This window comes from Leopardus geoffroyi, chromosome E2 (genome assembly GCF_018350155.1).
Source record: "Leopardus geoffroyi isolate Oge1 chromosome E2, O.geoffroyi_Oge1_pat1.0, whole genome shotgun sequence".
Classification (NCBI taxonomy): domain Eukaryota; kingdom Metazoa; phylum Chordata; class Mammalia; order Carnivora; family Felidae; genus Leopardus; species Leopardus geoffroyi.
This window is the reverse complement of record NC_059335.1, coordinates 57,749,594-57,770,130: the sequence shown is the minus strand read 5'-3', so window position 1 is coordinate 57,770,130 and position 20,537 is coordinate 57,749,594. Positions and strand designations below refer to the sequence as shown.

The 20,537-nt window shown below is 49.9% G+C and overlaps 1 protein-coding gene across 1 annotated transcript in view; it reads right to left on the bottom strand.

Annotated features, from left to right (window-relative positions):
- The window catches only part of USP10 (ubiquitin specific peptidase 10), a 71,045-nt gene that overhangs the window by 11,081 nt on the left and 39,427 nt on the right, over window positions 1-20,537 (bottom strand). Inside the window, 8 exon segments of the mRNA XM_045439870.1 lie at window positions 173-350; window positions 1,132-1,231; window positions 3,875-3,978; window positions 4,217-4,272; window positions 4,922-5,031; window positions 5,562-5,596; window positions 5,599-5,652; window positions 16,250-17,290. Coding sequence (XP_045295826.1) covers window positions 173-350; window positions 1,132-1,231; window positions 3,875-3,978; window positions 4,217-4,272; window positions 4,922-5,031; window positions 5,562-5,596; window positions 5,599-5,652; window positions 16,250-17,290 — 1,678 coding nt within the window.

Here is a 20,537-nt window from a genome sequence, read left to right as displayed (position 1 = left end):
GCACCAGGCAGGAGAGGCGCAGGGACGGCGGGGGACAGAGCAGGCACGGGGGCGTCGAGGCAAAGCGTCGCGCCCGGAATTCCTCAGACACGTCTTACACCCTCCCCCTGCGGCCAGATGGCAAAACCCTGAGAGCGGCCGACACTACAGTATATTCCAGAAGAGCACAAACCTGATGTGTCCGCCAAAAATGCCAGTGATCGGGGTCTGAACAAACTCCGCCTGGCGCGTGACTGAAGTCTTGCTCCTGGGGCCCACTTGCTCCCACTCGTCCTCACTGCCTCCGCCCGGCTCGTCCTGCTCGTCCTCGTGCACCGACGGGCTCCGGGGTCCGTTGGCAACAGGGAGCTCTGAAAAGGACACGGTCCGCTTAGGCCACTCACGGCAACAATGACCGCGAAACAGCTTCCTTAAAAAAAGGTTCTCCGTAAGCTGCCTGCACGGAGTGAGCTTTAAAGGCGACACCAAGGCGCGCTCTGCACAAAGAACAAAGGCGACAGGGACGGACGCCCACCTGAATGCTGCTGGCATAAGCCACCCAGGACGGCGCTCCTGGGACAGCCGGAGAGCCGTGAAGACAGACCGGAAGCCAGGCAGCACGGGGGGAGCGCGGCCCGTCTTCCTCACGTGCTAAGGGGCTCTGGTCACACGGGAGAGCACGCTCAGTCTCCGGACACACGTGCTTTGGCCATTTTAGGGGCGAACTAAATAAACTGTTACTTCCCACTTAATTTGTGTCACTCAGGAAAGGCGTGCACACACCGTGCGTGGGGACAGAGAGAGAGAAGGCACGGCAGGACGTCAACGGGCGCAGAATCCAGCGGCTGCACAGGTATTCACCAAACCATTCTCCCAGCTTTTGCGTATGTTTGATCGTTTTCCTCATTAAAAGCTGAACGAACAAAAGCAGAGGTGCCGGGTGTACTCTGATTTACCCAGAGGGAGCATTCTCGGTGGTATAAAAAATAAACAGTGTAGAGATAACCAGAGTTGCCCCGGTGAGAAAGTGACTCGAAGGGCCAACGATCTGGGGAGGAAGCGGCTTCGTGTACGAGCACGCGACATCTGTTCAGAATGAATTCTTGGGGAAATGTTCTCGCGCAATTTTGTGGCCAACAGACCACGACCTACTTTGGTTATTGGGTGACAGAAGTTTCTTCAGGTTCAGCATTTCCTCATGAAGTCCGTTTAGAATGAAGCCTAAATATTCCTCCGCATCTTCTTGTCGACCCTGAAAAGGCCAGATAGGAACACGTTAGTTTTAACTGATCACCACGCAAGGCCTGCAGGGAACACTGAGCCTGCACATTCAGACCAGGTCTCCTCTTCAATTTTTAACAAGACTTAATGTAAAGTGTTTCCAGAAATCATGTGACTTTTCTTTTTTTTAATTTCTTTTTACGTTTTTTTTTGAGACAGAGCGCGAGTGGGGGAGGGGCAGAGAGAGACAGACAGACAGACACACAGAATCGGAAGCAGGCCCCAGGCTCCAAGCTGTCGGCACAGAGCCCGACGCGGGGCTCGAACCCACAAACCGTGAGATCATGACCTGAGCCGAAGCCGGACGCTTAACGGACGGATCCCCCCCAGGCGCCCTTCGCGTGACTTCTTTGTGGGCTGAAACAGGTGGAGTGAGGGGGGCACGGGTGGGGGTGGGGGTGCAAAGTAAACCTTTATGTCTAAGTGTAGGATGAGGAGGAACTTCCACCTGTTATGTTTTTTCCGGCTTTTTGAAATTTTCTCCAATAAACACACGTTACCCTTAGAACAAAACACTTATTGAAAAGTTGCTCTTCTGCGGACACAAAAGGGACGAACAAGCAATAGACACGAGGGCCCCCTCGTCTCACAACCCCCGGGGCCAAAGGTCACACTGTGGCTGTGAGGGGGAGCCCGGGTGGTCCCCCCGTTTGCAACGATGGGCAACTACAGGGGAAAGGACCCAAATCACACGTGAAAATCTCTCCTGATTCAAAGGCTCCGCGGACGTTTTTTTTTTAAGCACACACATCAGCAAATTCATCTCCAGACGAGTCACGCGACAGCCAGATATCTGTTTTATGATCTCAGGATGAGTTCGTATTTCCTTCTTTGGAGAAGGACCACAGGGACCGAGGATTTCCGAACCCTTCTTTCAGCCTCTGGCGTACCCGCTCCAAACAGGACTCCAAACGGACGGCAGCCGATGGGCGTGGAGCACACTCTGTGTGTGCGGCAAAGGGCGGAAACCGGCACGGCTCAGAGGCACAAGGGTCAACGCGGCAGGCCTGACGTTCTCGGGAAGGGCCGCTTGCCGGGTCGGGTCGCTCCCTGGTTGGCATCTGGGAAGTGGGATCTGGGGAGGGTCCCCCCGCTCCAAGAACTGACAAGGGAATGTGCCTGAGTCGTACAGCATGGTTTACGCTGAACACCCACTTTCCTTGTGCAGGTGTGGAATTCTGGTCTGTGCCGGGCAGAGGACGCCTATGTGACGGGCCCCTTGGGGACCCCGGGCACGGAGGCTCCAATGCGCTTCCCTAGCAGACGGCATCTTTCCACGTGCTGTCGCACTCTGACGCCAACGAACGAAGCGCGTTCTCTGTGACGCACCAGGACGCGAGTCTCCAGGTTTCCCGCACACCGGACGTCTCGTCTTGCCTTGTGTCCTCATGCTGTCCTAACCCGATTGTGAGGATAACGGCTTCTGAGTCCTTCCGATAACGGCTGTGACTCACAGCCCTTCCCTCGGACCACCAAGCCTGAGGGTGGCATGGGGGACCCAACACAGCCAGGATGCACCTAACTTCAAAAGACACTTCCGTCCACGAACATAACCTCGGAGCCGGATGTCAGTGGGGCTCGGCCACGGGACGCCCCCTGAACTTCACTGCTTTTCCTGGGCCGCCACCTGAACCGGGTGGCCTGCCTCGGCTTCTCAAGCATCTGCATTTGCATCTATCTTAGGACTTCTTTGCTGTTTCCTTAGATTAAATACCTAATTCCCCTACCGGACGGTGAGCTGTGGGCGGGCAGAGGGTGCAGCGTCATCTGCTTCTGCGTTCCCAACATTCCGTACATTCCCGCCACCCCGGAAACGTCAATCTCCAACTGAACACGGAGAGGCACAGTTCGCGCAGAGAACGCCCGTGGTGGTGTCCCGCCTACGCCACCCCGGCCACTCACCCTCCGCAAAACAATGGCGCTTCAACACACTTTACTTAGCTTTAATGGAATTTTTGGGGGGATGATTTTTCTCTCTAAATAATTCCCATAAGTATCATTTCAATTGCTCGTATGGACTCATCACAGACTGTCAGGGAGGAAAGAAAGGCTCCAGTTAACTTCGCAAAAAGGGTATGCAATTCACTCTCGACAGCTGTCGGCGCCCTACGTGAGACCCCCTTGGCCCCTGGTCCCACGCCTTTAGTAGCAAAGTGTGCGACAAAAGATGCAGCTAAGAGAGTCAAGGAGCCGTGTGAGTGTGACGGAGATGCAGCTCTCCCGAATGCTGCCACGGTTCCGGGCCCCAGGACCACGCTCCACGTGAAAGGCCGTGCGGCGGTCAAGGAGCTGGCCGTGATGCCAGGCGCTGCATTTACGAGCTATGTGGCCTTGGATAAGGATCGCCCTTTTCTCAAATGTAACAACGAGAGGACCGCAGGGGGCGAGGTCGGCTAAGGTACGGAAAAAACTTACAAGGGTGCTCGGTGCCCAGTAAGTGATGCACGCCCTGCCTCTGGTTACGAGGACGATCGTCGTATTTTTAAACTTCATTCAAGCAACTGACTCCACAACAAGCCTAGATCTACCGAACACCCACCAAATGGCAGCAATGCAAGTGCAGGGCGAGCACTGAACAAGCAGGGACTGGAGCTACGCGCGAGCAGGGCCAAACCTTTTCAGACAGGCTCGACTTGATCACCGTCAGGAGTCTGTAAATGTACGTAGGTTCAAAAGCAGCTCCAGGGCGGATATCCCTCACGATTTTATCCCCAAGAGCTGCAACGGAACAGGACACAGATTCTCGTCACTAAAACAGAGTCTTAACACAATGAAAGGCAACATCACCGGGGCGCCCCCCCCTCCCCGCCCCTCGCGACGCTGAGAACAGCACAGGTGTAGCGCCGGTTATTTTAAAAACCTTTTCTTTGCGACAAGACTGAACGTATGAAATTTAGCCACCTGCCTCCCCAGCCGTCCGTACACAATGGCATCAGGAGGCCTCACCGCTACTCACCTTGTCTGGGTTTTGGAGGTACTGGCATATTAGTAAACTCATTCATTAGCCGAACACTAAACACGGGGGAGAAAAAGTTTAGTACATTTTTGTAAAAGACATCCTTTCACTAGATAGACTCTCGATGGCTACTCAGAATATCAGTTAGTATGAAGGTGGCAAGTTTTTGGTAACCGATGCCAGAGCGGTGAGTGGTTCTTCCACCTTTTCTACGTAACTTCCGGAAGATCTTCAGGGACACACACTGGCAAGCACTAAACTGACATAAACAAATCTGAGGAACACAGGCAGTGCTCCAATTCCATTTCTGGTTAGCTTCCACATAAAAACACAAACAGTGAATTTTAAAAAATTAAAAAATTGGGGCGCCTGGGTGGCGCAGTCGGTTAAGCGTCCGACTTCAGCCAGGTCACGATCTCGCGGTCCGTGAGTTCGAGCCCCACGTTGGGCTCTGGGCTGATGGCTCAGAGCCTGGAGCCTGTTTCCGATTCTGTGTCTCCCTCTCTCTCTGCCCCTCCCCCATTCATGCTCTGTCTCTCTCTGTCCCCAAAATAAATAAACGTTGAAAAAAAAAAAAATTTTTAAAATTAAAAAATTAAAGGACTCGTCTGCAAGAAAGTAAGAACGTTGCTAAACTATTTGAATTTGAATTATCAGAGGCAAAACGACCCAGCCCCTGAACACATCTGGAGGCACCTTACTTACAAGCTATCTATCATGGGTGTTGACGTACAAGGCCTTTGCACTTTCGAATACAGAGGGATGAACTTCATCAGGTGATACATTGGAGGGCAGGCGACCAGTGCCTGCAGCGTCTAAGGAGTGGCAGTAAGGAAGCGTAAAGGAAATGAAACAGACACTCCAAACTTCTGAAAGGCACATTAAACACAAAGCATGTAAAACTAAGCCAAGGACACTGAAAGACTTACGTATGTAAACTTTCAAGGAATCAACCAAATAACCGTAGGGACAACTGCCTTGCGATTTCCATGTAAGGCCTTACTCTGCAGTCAGCAGTTTACATACAAAAACTTGATTCGACCAGGATGTAGCAATTACAACAATGTTTCCAGCTGTAAGTGGACACTGCTAGCCTATTACTCGAGGCCATGCTAATGAAAATAAAATTGGCCTCATTCTGTCACTCACCGGTCAACAAATCATCTTTTTGGGGGGCAGGAAGAACTCTATCTTTTAAGCAAGGTAGGCAGACTAAGTAAGGAACCAAGTTTTCGGATTCAAACTTTAAGGCAGAAGCCCCATGGCAGCTGAACTAAGTCAAATGCACCGGAGGAAGAGAACGCCGTGGTCCGCGGGCCTTGGAGACAGCATGTGAGAAGGATACAGCATTAATGTAGCACCAGTTTCCTTTATTGATCAGCCCCGGGGTTGCAATGACACTGGTTTATGTATTAGGGTCACATTCTCCAGTAACTCTGAAAGAGTGAAGAAGCATATTTCAGAAGTTAACGACATCCAGTAAATAACAGTGAACTAAATTCCTACACTCTGGAGGAGCGTTAAAAACCCCCTCAAGAAAGCACACATCCAAGGAAAAGGCACACTGTGTTGAAGCTTCATGGGGCCCAATATCGTGTGCAATAACCAACGATTTAAAATTTTTTAAAATACTCTCCCCCCAAACACTAGGTTTGTTTATCTTTCCGTGGGGATCCAACCAGGGAGCAGAGAACTATTTTAACAAGAAACAGAAACGGCTGAACTACACGGGTTAGAGCGAACGGACCTGGGACACACAGGCTCCTCCCCGCACGCGCACAGCGAGGCAGGCCCCGCCAACAGCACAGTCCCTGGAACGCCAGCTTCGGAGGAGCGCGAGTGCAGACGGGAGCCTCAGCCGGGGGAAGCCCCAGCAACTGCCACGGCACCCCACGCACCCCAACGGTGGGCGACCCATCACCGTCCAGGGAGGGGCGACACTCCTTTCTGAGACCAGGGTCTCAGGTAGCGCAGTTCTACCCCTCACACAAGGCGTGTGCTCGAACGCCCTCACTGCAGGCAGAAGCACACCTCTCGGCAGATTCACCCTGACGTCACTCTTCTCTACGGTCGGCAGACAGACGGGACTGCCAACTTCACAGAACGCTCGAGTGGTGCAATTAAACGCTTTAAGTAATTTTTTTCAGTAAAGTTTTAAAACAAGACAAAGTCTCCCCGTGTCCCGTTACGAATCTTGTACCAGTGAAGCCACGAGTCAAGGACGCCTCTTACCCAGGCAAGCGCTCGATGACGTACAAGTGCTAAGGGGCTGCACTGAATCCTCAGTAATCCAGGAGCGGCACCGTCCCCCTTTCACCAGGAATGAGACGGACTCTCTAAACCCCCGCCGGCCGGCCTGTGTCACTCGGGAGCTACGCGGCACAGCCGGTGCCTAAAAGCCACGATCTGCAGCCACACCGCTTCCTTTTAAATCGTGTCCCAGAAAAGAAAAAGGGAGTGAGCGTACGTGTGATGTCAGCACCCATCCAAGGCATCCAACGAAAGCAAGCTTTTTAATTCTACACCGCAGCTGGACTGGCAGGTCTCAGACTTGAGCTTTAAATGAGGAAATTAATTTGCACAGCTCTAACGTCCGCACACACCTATCCCCTCCCTCCTGGGACAGTAAATGTCCTCTTCCCTCTGACGAAGCACAGGGAATGATTTTCCCATTTACAAAAAGTAAAGCATCCCAGGCTCCAGAAGACCTGCTGGGACCTGTTCAACTAGTCTGGGCTGGCACACCTCTCCACTCTCTCTCCTACCACGGGCGCATTGCTGGGCGTCCGTGAGGACCGCGCCAGGTACAGAGCTGAGCCACGTGCGACAGGTGACACCTCCCAGCAGACACGGGACAGGGCGTGTGACAAGACACTGTGCCACGGGGCTCAGCTGTACCGTTCGTTACTGTGCTCACACCCCTGTCAGGGGGCCACCGCTATCCTGCTCACGTCACAGGCGAGAGAACAGAGGCCCAGAGGGTTAGGGAGCCAGCACAGCTGTGGCCTGAGCTGACGCGTCACCCGCGTCCGCACTGCCCCTCAGCAAGTACCGGGCTCCATGCCACGACCCTTTCACACAAAGGTTTCAGGGCTCACTTTCCCCACAGGCTTAAGATCTCCTCCTTAAAACAGAGCTGTGCATGTGTTTGTGGCGTATTATCATGACGGTCCATACTTGTCAACGTGTGCCCCAGAATGGCAATTATTTAACATAACTATTCCATTAAAAATCTGTGCACTTCCAAATGGGCATCTGTCCCAGATGAACACTCTAACAGAGGCACGACCCCTGTGAATCTCTGCCACAGCAGTTTTACGTCTACAAACAATAATGCTGTTTCTGCCAAACCAGAAGACTCGGAATCAACCGCCTTCTCACCACCAGGACCTCTGCTAAATGACACGCTGCCGTTCGCTGAGCCCTGCCCGGGGACCGGGTCCTGGAAGCACAGAGGTGGCCGAGAGGTGGCCCTGCTGCAGGAGAGCTTGTAGACCAGCGAAAAGGGGACAACGGGGCAGGCTGAACCGAAGGCGGGTCGGCAGACGGGATGCTCGGCCAGATCCACAGACTGGACAACCCGTCAGGCGGCAGGGGGCCGAGGACGGCAAACGGCAGCTGGCACGGCACGGTCTCCGGCAGGGGCGATGGGGCCTCCCACCCAGAGCAGGCTTCTTGTCGTTGCACACAGTGATGAGGTCACAAGCTCAGTTTCAGAGGTGTGGAAACGAGGTACCCAGATTACACCAGTCGGCAGTGCACTCACACCCCCAGAGCAGCAGGTACCACATCTACACACAGACACAGACACAGACACACACACACACACACACACACACACACACACACACACACACACAGGCCCACAGCTTGCAGCTGGCCCCAGACATCCTCAGCAGGAGTGATGGGTCAGGAGCGGAGCCCTAAGCACCACCCACATGTAAGAGGCAGCCCAAGAAGAACCTAGAAGGACGCGGGGGTTTGAATTAACATTGGAGGTGGAAGCAGGCTCTAGGCCCCCAGGAAGGAGAGCCAGAGCGGAGCGGCCTGAAGCCTGCCTGAGGAGTGAGACAGGACTGGGGTGCTGAGGGGCTCACAGGACAGTGGAGGGAGGGAGCCAGGGAAGGACCGACTCACCGCTATGCTATGCTGGGGAAAGAAAAGAGACAGCAACCTCAATTTCTTTTGAGGATTCCAAGGAAGGAGCGGCTTCTAGGGTGGGGGGAGGGGCAAAGACAGAAGAGGGAGGTGGCTTAGTGACAGTAATTCTTGTTTAGCAAGACACGGAAGGAAAATGGAAAGAAAAGGACCAGAAGATCTGAAATTTCCCTCCCATGTTAACTGCCTTAACAGCCTCAAAAACATGTTTGCAGACAGTCAAAAGTACTTTGAATTAACATCTTCTTAAATATAAAAAAAAAAATCAACTCCACGCTCAAAAGGAAACAGGTGTGGGGCGCCTGGGTGGCTCAGTCAGTGAAGCGTCCAACTTCGGCTCAGGTCACGATCTCAAGATTCATGAGTTCGAGCCTCACGTCGGGCTCTGTGCTGACAGCTCGGATTCTGTGCCTCCCTCACTCTTTGCAGGCTGAAACACTCCAGCCCTGTGCAGGCAGAGAATATACCCAATTTAAAGTTGACTATCAGCTGACTTCTTTCCAACACTGATCTGGGAAGCAGCAGGTACTGGCTGGACAGAAACCTTTAGTTTCTACATCGACCCTTCCCGTTGGAACCAACGCCAGCTTCGGGCCATTGCTCTCAGTTCACTTATTTTTTAAGGGAGGAAAAAAAAAAAAAGCAGTTTCACTGTTCGGCATCTACAATCTCAAATTCAAGTCTCTCAGCATCACCTAGTGGTTTCCTCAATGACTGCAAGTAACAGAACATTCCAAACAGCCATGTAGCCACAAAATGAACAGGGCAAAAACTCAAAGCACGTAATCTGGAACCAGAAGACACTCAGTACATTTACTAGAGGATGTACTGAACTAGCTTCAAGTCTCCAACATTCTTTACAAGAGCCTCTGGTACAATATTCAAACATTTGTAGATTAAGGTCTTTATGGTAGAACATACACAGAAGAAACCATTCCAAACATTCCAGATTTTCCTTAATCATGACACTGCTATTCTAGAACGTTCTCTACAGTGGCAAGTCTTACCCAAGCTAAAATAAAGTTACCATTCTGTCGTTAGCATCTTCCAGTGAGCCTAAACACCACTCTCGAAGGCGGGCTGACTGGAAGCAGTCTTCCCTGAAGGCACACTGCGTACCTCCATGGCAGGAGGCGCCATCACCCCCACCTAGTATCAGACAACCCCGTCACGCCGCTAACTGCTCTGCTGAGTCCTTCCCGTGTGGGTACCAGAGCTTCCTGGCCTTCTCGGTCCCGGCCTGATCTTGCCATCCCCACTGATTCCAGCACACCTCCTACTGGCCTCAGGCCCCACACCTCTCTGCAGATGATTGCTGTCTTTCTGCTAATAAGAGCGGACATCTGTTCCTTTCGTATCTTATTCTTCAGACAACGCTGGAGACAAGGCCAATCATCACTCACTGACCTAGAGAGTAGGTGGCATACAGAAAGTAACTATTAAAGGTAATGTCGGGGTGAAATAAACATCTGGAGACTAAAGTTGTTGGTTCCACTCGAGTTTGTTAGAAACGACCTGGTGGAGTTTGAGGGTCATCCTATCACACTGTTCAGAAAGCCTCCAGGCGTCTCTGCAAAGGAGACTCAAGGCACGAGTCCAGGAAGACAACCAGCAGACAACCAGAGTTCAAACCCTGACTCTGCCGCTCCATTCACTTCGCAGCCTGGAACAGAAGACTCCAGCCTCCCTTGTGGCAGAGTCGACAGGCTGCACCGTGCGAGGCCATGAGAGGTGCAGACACGAGAGCACAACAGGTCTACAGAGACACCTAGCACGATGGCAGGCGCTGATAATCCTTATTAGAATATAAAGAACGGTGGGGCTCCTGGGTGGCTAGTGGGTTAAGCGTCCGACTTCAGCTCGGGTCACGTTCTCACTGTTCGTGGGTTCGAGCCCCACGTCGGGCTCTGTGCTGACAGCTTGGAGCTTGGAGCTTGGAGCTTGGAGCCTGGAGCCTGGAGCCTGCTCCCGATTCTGGGTCTCCCTCTCTCTCTGCCCCTCCCCTGCTCGTGCTCGGTCTCTCTCTCTCAAAAATTAACAAACATTAAAAAACATATGTTTTTTTAAAAAAGAAAAGAAACAACTGATGTGGGCAGGAAGACACGGAAAAAGGAAATTAATTTATGGAAAACTTAGAGCAAACCAACAAGTTTCAGTACTCCAAGAAGTTAAATTACTTAAAATTAAGTTTTGGACATTTTGTGAATATACATCAAGTTCCATTTAAAAAGAAATGAAAGTTTGTTGGGGCGCCTGGGTGGCGCAGTCGGTTAAGCGTCCGACTTCAGCCAGGTCACGATCTCGCGGTCTGTGAGTTCGAGCCCCGCGTCAGGTTCTGGGCTGATGGCTCAGAGCCTGGAGCCTGTTTCCAATTCTGTGTCTCCCTCTCTCTCTGCCCCTCCCCCGTTCATGCTCTGTCTCTCTCTGTCCCAAAAATAAATAAACGTTGAAAAAAAAAAAAATTTAAAAAGAAATGAAAGTTTGTAAAAAAATTAAAATTAAATATCTCCTCAGGGCGCCTGGGCGGCTAGGTGGGCTAAATGTCGAACTCTTGGTCTCGGCTCAGCTTGTGATTTCACGTTTTGTGGGTTCGAGCCCCGCATCAGGCTCTGAGCCGACAGTGCGGGGCCTGCTTGGGATTCTCTTTCTCTCCTCCTCTTTCTGCCCCTCCCCACTCACTCTCTTTCTCTCTCAAAATGAATACACTTTAAAAAAAAAAAGATGAAATTTCTTCTCATCTGGAACTTCTCTTAAGAAACACACATCCTGGGGCGCCTGGGTGGCGCAGTTGGTTGAGCGTCCGACTTCAGCCAGGTCACGATCTCGCGGTCCGTGAGTTCGAGCCCCGCGTCAGGCTCTGGGCTGATGGCTCAGAGCCTGGAGCCTGTTTCCGATTCTGTGTCTCCCTCTCTCTGCCCCTCCCCCGTTCATGCTCTCTCTCTGTCCCAAAAATAAATAAACGTTAAAAAAAAAAAAAAAAAAAGAAACACACATCCAAACGATGTAAAGGTTTGGTTCTGCAGCACCTGACACTGGGCCCGCCCCCCTCAACAGCTGCAAAGACCACAACCGGGCGGAACACAGACACCTGTGATGCGCTCCTCCTCTCCCTCCCGGTGACACACACGTGCAAAGATCCTAATTCCTATCAAGGGTCATCTGTCACTACTGCTGAATTCTGCCACTTGTAACTCAAGTCAATTCTTCTTGACTTGCAGACAAGCCAGTAGGAATCTGGCTTTGGCCTAACTCTCGGCTGCATTTAGTTCAGTTTCTTTTATAACATCACCAATTCCATTCTCTATTGTATTCCTATCCTGAAGTCCAATAAGCACTCTAACAATTTCTGAGGTCAAAAGAATTAGGGGCACCTGGGTGACGCAGTCGGTTAAGCGTCCGACTTCAGCCAGGTCACGATCTCGCGGTCCGTGAGTTCGAGCCCCGCGTCGGGCTCTGGGCTGATGGCTCAGAGCCTGGAGCCTGTTTCTGATTCTGTGTCTCCCTCTCTCTCTGCCCCTCCCCCGTTCATGCTCTGTCTCTCTCTGTCCCAAAAATAAATAAACGTTGAAAAAAAAAAATTAAAAAAAAAAAAAAAAAAAAAAGAATTAAAACCAGGAAGGGCGGAGCCAAAGGACAAAAGGCAGGGTACTTCCTGAGGCTGAAACTTGAAGTGGGACCTGTGAACCCAAGTCATCACTGTTGGTTCTCTATTTCACCTTTTATGGCAAATAATCACAAGTTAACTGGAACAACAAACCTCCCCGGAGGCCTTCCTTCCAGTTCATTATTGTCAGTGTAATTTACTACTCAGATCCACCCAGACAGCGGCTGTAGGAAGCTGGCCTCCTCAATCCGCCCTTCGCACCGGGCTGGGGGACTGCCCCACGCAACGCTGACTAGAATGGCACAGAATGCCAGAATGATCCATACCACATACAAGGTCTGAAGTCCTTCGCTTCTGAACCAGCTTAAACATTAAATGGCTGAATTAAAATTAACTTTCTTATGAAATCTGCTGACACACGGAAAAACTGAGTGGTTAACAGCCTTTCTTGTATCTGAAGACATACACAGTGGCTCACGTAAACTGCCACAAATCACTCCAATGAAATGATTTACAAACCCGGAGGCAACACTTGCACTGTAAACTTTTAAGTCAGTATAAAGCAGGATTATTTTTGTATGTATTTTAAGCATCAAATTTTGTTTTCCTAAAATTAGGATTTAGAGGTCACGGTACCTTTTAAAATCTGTGAAAATGCAGGGCAGAGAACTTTCCTGGATTCTTAAGGCCCAGTAACCGGCCTGTAATCAACATTCTGATGCTGACCTGCTTTTTCCGTCACCTTCCTAAACTGTCCAGAGCATCCTACAAGTGTTTCCCTTTCCCTCATCGCATCACTTTGGAAGGACACAAGCTCTCTTGGGTTACCAAATCAGGAGCAGGACAGCAAAGTGACCAAAACGTACCACTATCCGCTGGCTGCATAGACCAACACACGCTCTGTAAGTAAGTGGAGGGGGGTCTCGATTTAGTTCTGTAAGAGAGAGACGCGGCCCAAATACCAGCAGGACCATAAACACGGTGAATCAGATAGGGACCGAACGCTCCACCCACAAGCATGACTCCTACAAACCGGGGCTCGTACCTTTTCAGCTACATTATGCTACATTATCACTACCTCCGCTGCTCTGGAAAAGCTGAAGAGGAAATACAAAATATTTAAGAAATCATTCCCCTAGGAAAAGGGAAGTAGAAATAAATATGGTTTATAAGCCACCAAAATGATCGATCACAAGGTATGTACTTGTTTACATATTTGAAATAAATATGGACACAGGAATTCATTTTTCTGAGCAGATCCAACTTGTAATGATTCTGCCGCTGTCTCCAGGAACAAATTTTAGGTATAAAACCACTGTGCGATTCCATACATTAATAGGTTTTGACTAAAACTCGTAATAAATAGTAGCATTAGGGACTTCAATTTCTTCACCAGACAGGTGTGTTTTTAGAGCTGTCAAGGACCTCAGTTTACTTCGCTCTTTCCCCCTGGAATTTTAATTCATTTTATTTGGGTTTCAGCCTAGTCCCTCTCCTTGCCCACCATTATTTACACTCCTCTGAGACAAGATACACCGATGCACGATTTTAAAAGCCGAACATAAAATACAAAACAGCTCTATTTGTGACTCGAAAGCATCGGATATGAGAAATGTTTCTTAGCAAAAGCCCAGAAAAGTTAAACATTCGTCACAACACACAGGGAATCCCTGTACTACCTGTGTGTCCCCCACACTTACTCTTAAACGTGGACAGGTCTACGGCTTGGTAACCACTTTCAAATACAAGCTAAGATTTTCAAGTTTCTTTTCCTCACCTCCTGGTTCAGCGGTTACTACTGAAAAGTGGCAAATATCCCCTCTCAGATTGCAACAAGCAGGCACTGCCACAGAACCCCCCCCCCCCCCACCCAAGCCCATGCAGGCCCCTGCTCCCTGCAGGCTGGAGGAAAGCACTCTGGGGGTCAGCCCAAGTGCTCTTCCCTTCCAACTCCTGGAGTAAGAGTTTCTACTTGAGTTCCCACCAATGCAACAAAACGTGGACAACCTACACCAAGAAGGTGAGAGCAGAACCCACTAACATAACGGATCAACACGTACAAGTAATCGAGAGCTGGCTGTTATTTCGGGTTAAAATGCCTTATGTGGTGTTCTTATTGTTTACAGTTGGTTTATCTTCCTAATTTGTATCTCATTGGTGGTTACACAAAAATTAGTTGGCAATTATTAACCACAGACTTAATGACAGGGCAGAGGATCCAGAAATGTGGACATCCAAACTAAATGAACTTGGGATTAAAAAAAAAAAAAAAAAAAATCACATGTGGATACTGATATTATTCTAAGAATTCAAAACAGAAAAAACTTCATATCTGAACTATTTCCCTCTCCCTGTTAACCAAAATTTAATAAATACAATAATCAACATAAAAATTACTCTCTTAGTAGAACCAGTTAGATGCTAATGCTAATTCTGGGATAACCATCATCAACAGATCTTTTAATGGAACTAGAGTCTCTCTCAGTTAAATGCTGCTTAAAATAAGTGGGCCTACGCTTAAAAACCTGCCCATTCCAGCGAAGTCTGTGGCAGTGATCTTACTCGTAACAAACTGAATTTATTTCACCGCCTTACAAAGTAAACGTCTACACAGGAGCCTATAACAAAGAGGAAGAAATTGCGAACAATACCACTTTGCCTAAGCTGTGTGTGGTCCCAGGAGTTTAGTGTCGCTGCTACCGCTGCTCTGTTTTACAGGAAGCAATACTCAAAACTACTTTCTATATTTCTAAGCAGCAATTTCTAAGTCTCTATTTCTTTTTTTTTTTTTTTTTTAATTTTTTCAACGTTTATTTATTTTTGGGACAGAGAGAGACAGAGCATGAACGGGGGAGGGGCAGAGAGAGAGGGAGACACAGAATCGGAAACAGGCTCCAGGCTCCGAGCCATCAGCCCAGAGCCCGACGCGGGGCTCGAACTCACGGACCGCGAGATCGTGACCTGGCTGAAGTCGGACGCTTAACTGACTGCGCCACCCAGGCGCCCCTCTAAGTCTCTATTTCTAAGACTCAATAAAAAGTCTCAAAATAATAAAGTATTTTTTTTAAATTTATTCATTTTTGAGAGACAGAGAGAGACAGAGCACAAGAGGGAGAGAAGCAGAGACAGAGGGAGACACAGAACCCGAAGCAGGCTCCAGGCTCCAAGCTGTCAGCAGAGCCTGACGCGGGGCTCGAACTCACAAACCGCGAGATCATGACCTGAGCCGAAGTCCGATGCTCAACTGACTGAGCCACCCAGGCGCCCCGAGACAGCTTTTTTTAACTCCGCTAGTGGGATGAGAACCTGAAGAGCTGGCGACTGAACTTCTCAGGACAGAGAAACCTGAAGAACTACGTTGGCTTCTTAGCTATGTATAAACATAGACAGCCCCTGCATTTCTGATTCTTAGTAAATTCGCCCTTTGAGCCTGAACCCTCAAAAAAAAAATCATCAACTTTGTCCCAAATTACTGCAGTTTTTCTTTTCCTGCCAAGAGCTGACCCTCATGTGCTACAACGAACTAAAATCCATGTCCTCAATCCAAAACAGACGACAAAAGAAAACCACCCCCGCCAGGGTGCCTGGGCGGCTCAGGCAGTTGAGCAGCCGACTTTGGCTCAGGTCGTGATCTCACAGTTCGTTCGTGGGTTCAACCCCCATGTCAGGCTCTGTGCTGACAGCTCAGAGCCTGGAGCCTGCTTTGGATTCTATGTCTGTCTCTCTCTCTCTCTCTCTCTCTCTGCCCCCCACCCCCCTCGCGCTCCGTCTCTCTCCCTCTCTCAAAAATAATAAACACTAAAAAAATTTAAAGACAGAAAAAACCCCAAATGCTTTGTAATATCCTAAGAAAGAACAGAACAGAAACAGTGCAAAGTTCAGTCCACATCCAGGATTCCACAGCAAAGGTGTGCAAGAGCTGTGACACACGTACACGTCCATTCACTCACACGACGGAGAATTACTGAACCAAAAGGCAAGAAAGTGGAAATGTAACCCGTCAGCAGAAAAGGACTGGTAATCGACATGGACTGTTCACTTAACACAAAGGTATGAGCACCCCCCGCCCCCGGCATTGTGCTTAGATATCCTTTTACGTCTAGACAGGTAACAATTAAGGCACGGCCATTCTCGAGAAATTCCTAGTAACACACAGGTCAGGGCCTGCTGCTGCGGGTAACCGTCAGCCCAGACAGCCTCAAAGTTCCTCACCCGGAGCGGAGGAGCCCTGCTCCCATCTCCACTCTCCACCTGCGTCTTTTGAACTATACCTGCAATCTTTATGGCTACGGGATCCTCTGAAACTGGAACAAGCCCTTCTTTGACTTCGACCTGCTTTTCAGAGACCAGGGGGGACGTGGCGGGAGGGGAATACTTAGTTTCCACGGAAGCCACGGGCGAGGAGGAAGAGGGCTTAGAATCATGAAAAAGACTGGCCCACGACTTAGGCTGGCTGGCGGGAGCGGTGCCCGCCACAGAGGCCGGGGCATCGGCAGCAGGGGCAGCGCTCTCGGCTTTAGCAGCGTCCGAGTCCGGGCTTTCCACAGTGTGCAACTCGACCCCATTGGCAGCTGAGCCCTCGCCAGAGGATTCAAGTATTTGTCCATTAGCAACGGCAAGGTTTTCAGTAGTGTGAGTCCCCGTGTAAGGCTGAGCCACCGCTGTCCTCAACAGGCTGTCCCTGCCGGCCTCTGCGGGGAGGCAGGACTGTTCCAAGTCAGCCCCGTGGCAGCTCCCGGGCTGCCCTGCAGTCCTCGCATCGCCGTCGAGGGCTCCAGGGAAAGGCCCGCCGGACACAGCGTTGCTGACGAAGTCCGTGGAACCCTGAGGGCTGCCGCAAGTCCTGGGTGTCCCCGATGGGGGCGCCGCGCCCGCTAACTCCACATCCTCTGAGCCTACGCTGTTCGGGACCGCTGGGTTGGCGTGGCCATTGACCAGGGCGTCTGTGGGAATACTCCCCTCACCGCCATCTTTCAAGTAACTGTAATATCCTGGTGGACGTTTTTTCTTCTTTTTACGCTCCCTCTGTCCGAGACCACCCGCGACACCGTCGTTTTCTAGAACTTCCACCTCCACGCTAGAGCTGCCGTCCAGAGCAAGGGCAGAGCCTGGGTACTGGCAGTCCACGGAGCTGTAGGCCGCTTCTTTATCTATGTCATCAGGGATCTTTTTGGAAGTTGTGCAACTGAGGATAAATTCAGGGGCCTGAGGATTCAATGTGCTTGAAATACTGTAGTTGGGAGTTCTCGGCAAAGTGTCGTTAGGTTCAATTACTTCATTAACACCAAACTCAATTCTCTGATATTCTTGTCCTGTTTAGAAAGACAAGGATCAGCGAATATCCCATTAGTTGAGAACACGGCTTATAGACGTCTCAAAAATTATTTTCTTTTTGAAACTGAACCCTTAAAGTCTTCTTCTAATTAACAAAGCTATGACATTTTATTTCTGTGCCAAAAAATCTGCTGAAAATAACTATGAAATTTTATTTAATTTAGAGATATGAAAAACAGAAGCCTGTATTTATTTTCCACTTTCAGGGTAGCCACGGGAGACTTCCAGAAGGCAGAAATTTAAAAGAGATTATAATAGAAAGCAAGTAATATTTTGCCTGTCTAAAAACACCCCTCAGTGAAATATGACTTTATTGGCTTGCTTTCTGGGGTATATGTATTTTGGACAATTAAAAAAAAAAAAATCATGACAACTAACTTAGGGACTTGAAGTCATTGCTGTATTTATGACTTCTCTAACTGGTGTAATTTAATAATTCAGAAAATATAAACTACACCCGAATTAATCCTCTACATAAAAGCGCACTTCAGAGGTGCTCCTTACAATTACCGGTCTCCTCGGGGCGCCTGGGTGGCTCAGTCGGTTAAGCATGTGACTTCGGCTCAGGTCATGATCTCGCAGTTTTTGAGTTCAAGCCCCACACTGGGCTCCGTGCTGACCGCTCAGAGCCTGGAGCCTGCTTCGGATTCTGTGTCTCCCTCTCTCTCTGCCCCTTCCCTGCTCATGCTCTGTCTCTCTCTCTCAAAAAATGAATAAACATTAAAAAAATAAAATAACAAAACAATCACCCGTCTCCTGATCTCCTCCACTGACAACCTTAACTGAAGTCTGAAAATGGCTTTGCATGAATGCATGTAAATGTGCCCTAAATGAATTCATAATGGATGAACTCCACGGGTGATGAAGATACTTCCAAAAATACCCAAAGACAGTTAGGACTGCACACTTTTAGAAACCTCTTTGGGACCTTTCACTACTTCCTGCCAACGGACAACAATCTACACGTGCCACCATTCCGAAAGGTACATTTTTTTCATAGTTTACATTTCTGAAGTTACGTTGTTTTAGAATCAACTGCAGCTTTCAACAGACATCAAGCATCAGTGTCATCTTCTATCTGACCAACAGTTCTAAATTTTGAAGTTAAGGAAAGGCCACATGCCTTCTAACTCATCTTTAATGCCTACCTGAGGATTTCTCCGAGTCTAGCCTAAGAAGCCAACTTCTCAAAACATGTATTTCAAAAAAAAACCACCCTGTAGGCCAGAAGAACTGGGCTCTATTAGAAATATCCTATGTTTCACCTCGGCAGTCTTTTAAAAAGCAGCCCCCAGGAGGCGGCAATTATGTGCAAGTTACTGGAGGGCAGGGGAGTCAACAGTCTAATTCTTCATCCGTTTAGTGATCACACCTGGGGGGCGGGAGGGGCGAACACCTGCCCAACAACAGAAAGTTCCTGAAAAAGGAATACTAGTGATGGTTACACCTAACAGCACATTTCCACATAAAGCCACCACCATGACCACTTGAATCCTTTGGTCCTTGAACACTGATTTTTTGTTTCCTTATTTTGAAAAGAACCACTAAAGACAAGTGAACTTCTCCACCATCATGCCTAGAAGTAGACCGTCCATTCTGCTTCCAGGCATCCCCTACTCCGCGGTGCTGCGAGGGTGCAATGCCGCTGCATGGACTGACACGGATGTATTTGAGGAAATGAAGAGCACGCCACACAGGGAGGCTACCCTGGGGACACTGGTGCGTATTGTGAAATCTGATTATAAATTAGTATGCGCTGTGTCAGGCAGTCTGTGCAAGATTTTAATTCCAACAGACACAGTGCCTTCCACATCTCAATCCTTGATCTTATCGTGTCCCAGAATATTCTAGAACACGATATGATATTTCCTTAATCTTATCATATCACAGAATATTCGAGAACATGACATGACATTTCCTTAATCTTATCGTATCACAGAACATTCTAGAACATGATATGACATTAGTGGAATCATTTCACTACGCTACAGCCATTATCAAAACATGATCCTGTCTAGGGTCTGACTGCATCACTGGAAGGCAGAGTCCTACCCGGAACAGCTCCTCCTCTTCGCCAGAACACACACTACGGACACGCGTGCGCAGTGCCCCACACGGCAGAGGAGTGAGGAGGAGCCCAGTCGGTGCGGGCTGACGGACCGGTGGAAGCCCGCGAAGCCAGGCTTTACACAACACAGTCGAAGCAGTGGGTGACTGGGGACCGCTCAGCGCTCAGGCTATACAGGCAGTGGGTGGTTGGTGGAGGAAAGCAGCTCAAGCAAAACAATGACATCCGAGCAGCGTTTTGCCAAGCGTGCTCCCTGCAGCGCCCTGGGTTCCTGAACGCGCCCCGCGGTCCGCAATGCTCAGGGGCCCCTACAGGTTGTCGTGCCCGCCACTGTCTAAGAACTGCTTAAGTGGCTTGCTCAGCTCATTTCTCCAATTAATAGAGCAGCCAGCCACGTGCAAAGTGCTTACTATTATCACAGAGGGTTGAGTGATGAGTAAGGCAGAGTCCCTGCCCCAGGGAGTTACATTTACCTGCAGACAAACACCTCGGACTGATGCTGACAGTACGGAGGGAGGGCAAGACAAGGCCTCAAGGGTTTACAGAAAGAATGCTTCCAGATACAGGAAAGAGCGCCAATTTCAACGAGAAGCTACAGAGGCGTCCGCGGAAGAGGCAGGACAGCTGGCTGGGAGTGGGGGGGGGGGGGAGAGGGGGGGGGGGAGAGGGGGCGCACACTATTTCCAGCTGTGGGAAGTGACTGAAGGAAAGGAGAGGCAGGAAAGGCACGCCGTGATGAGCCCCCGCAAAGAGCCCGCTGCAGCTGCCTACGGTGGGAGGCAGAGGACGTCATCCTAAATCATTCATCCAAAACCATACTGGGGGTTGACAACATTCCAGATACGACACCGTGCAGCTGCTGGGCACACAGACGTGGACGACTACGATCCCTGCCGCCACGGCTGCACTCAGCCCGGAAAGGGGGGCGGACTCATCACTGGACAGTGGGACAAGCACTGTAAGGAAACAGACGTCATGGAAACGCGAGAGAGCAGAAAAGGCCTCAGAGAAAAAGGGGCCTTTAAGCTGGCCGGTCTCTAACAGCATGAGCAGGTGGCAAGGTCCCAGCTGTGTTTTCAGCAGATTAAAAGGTGGACCTGAGACAATGGAGAACAGGGGACAAGAAGCAGTAACTGAACAGAGAACAGCCTGGAAGG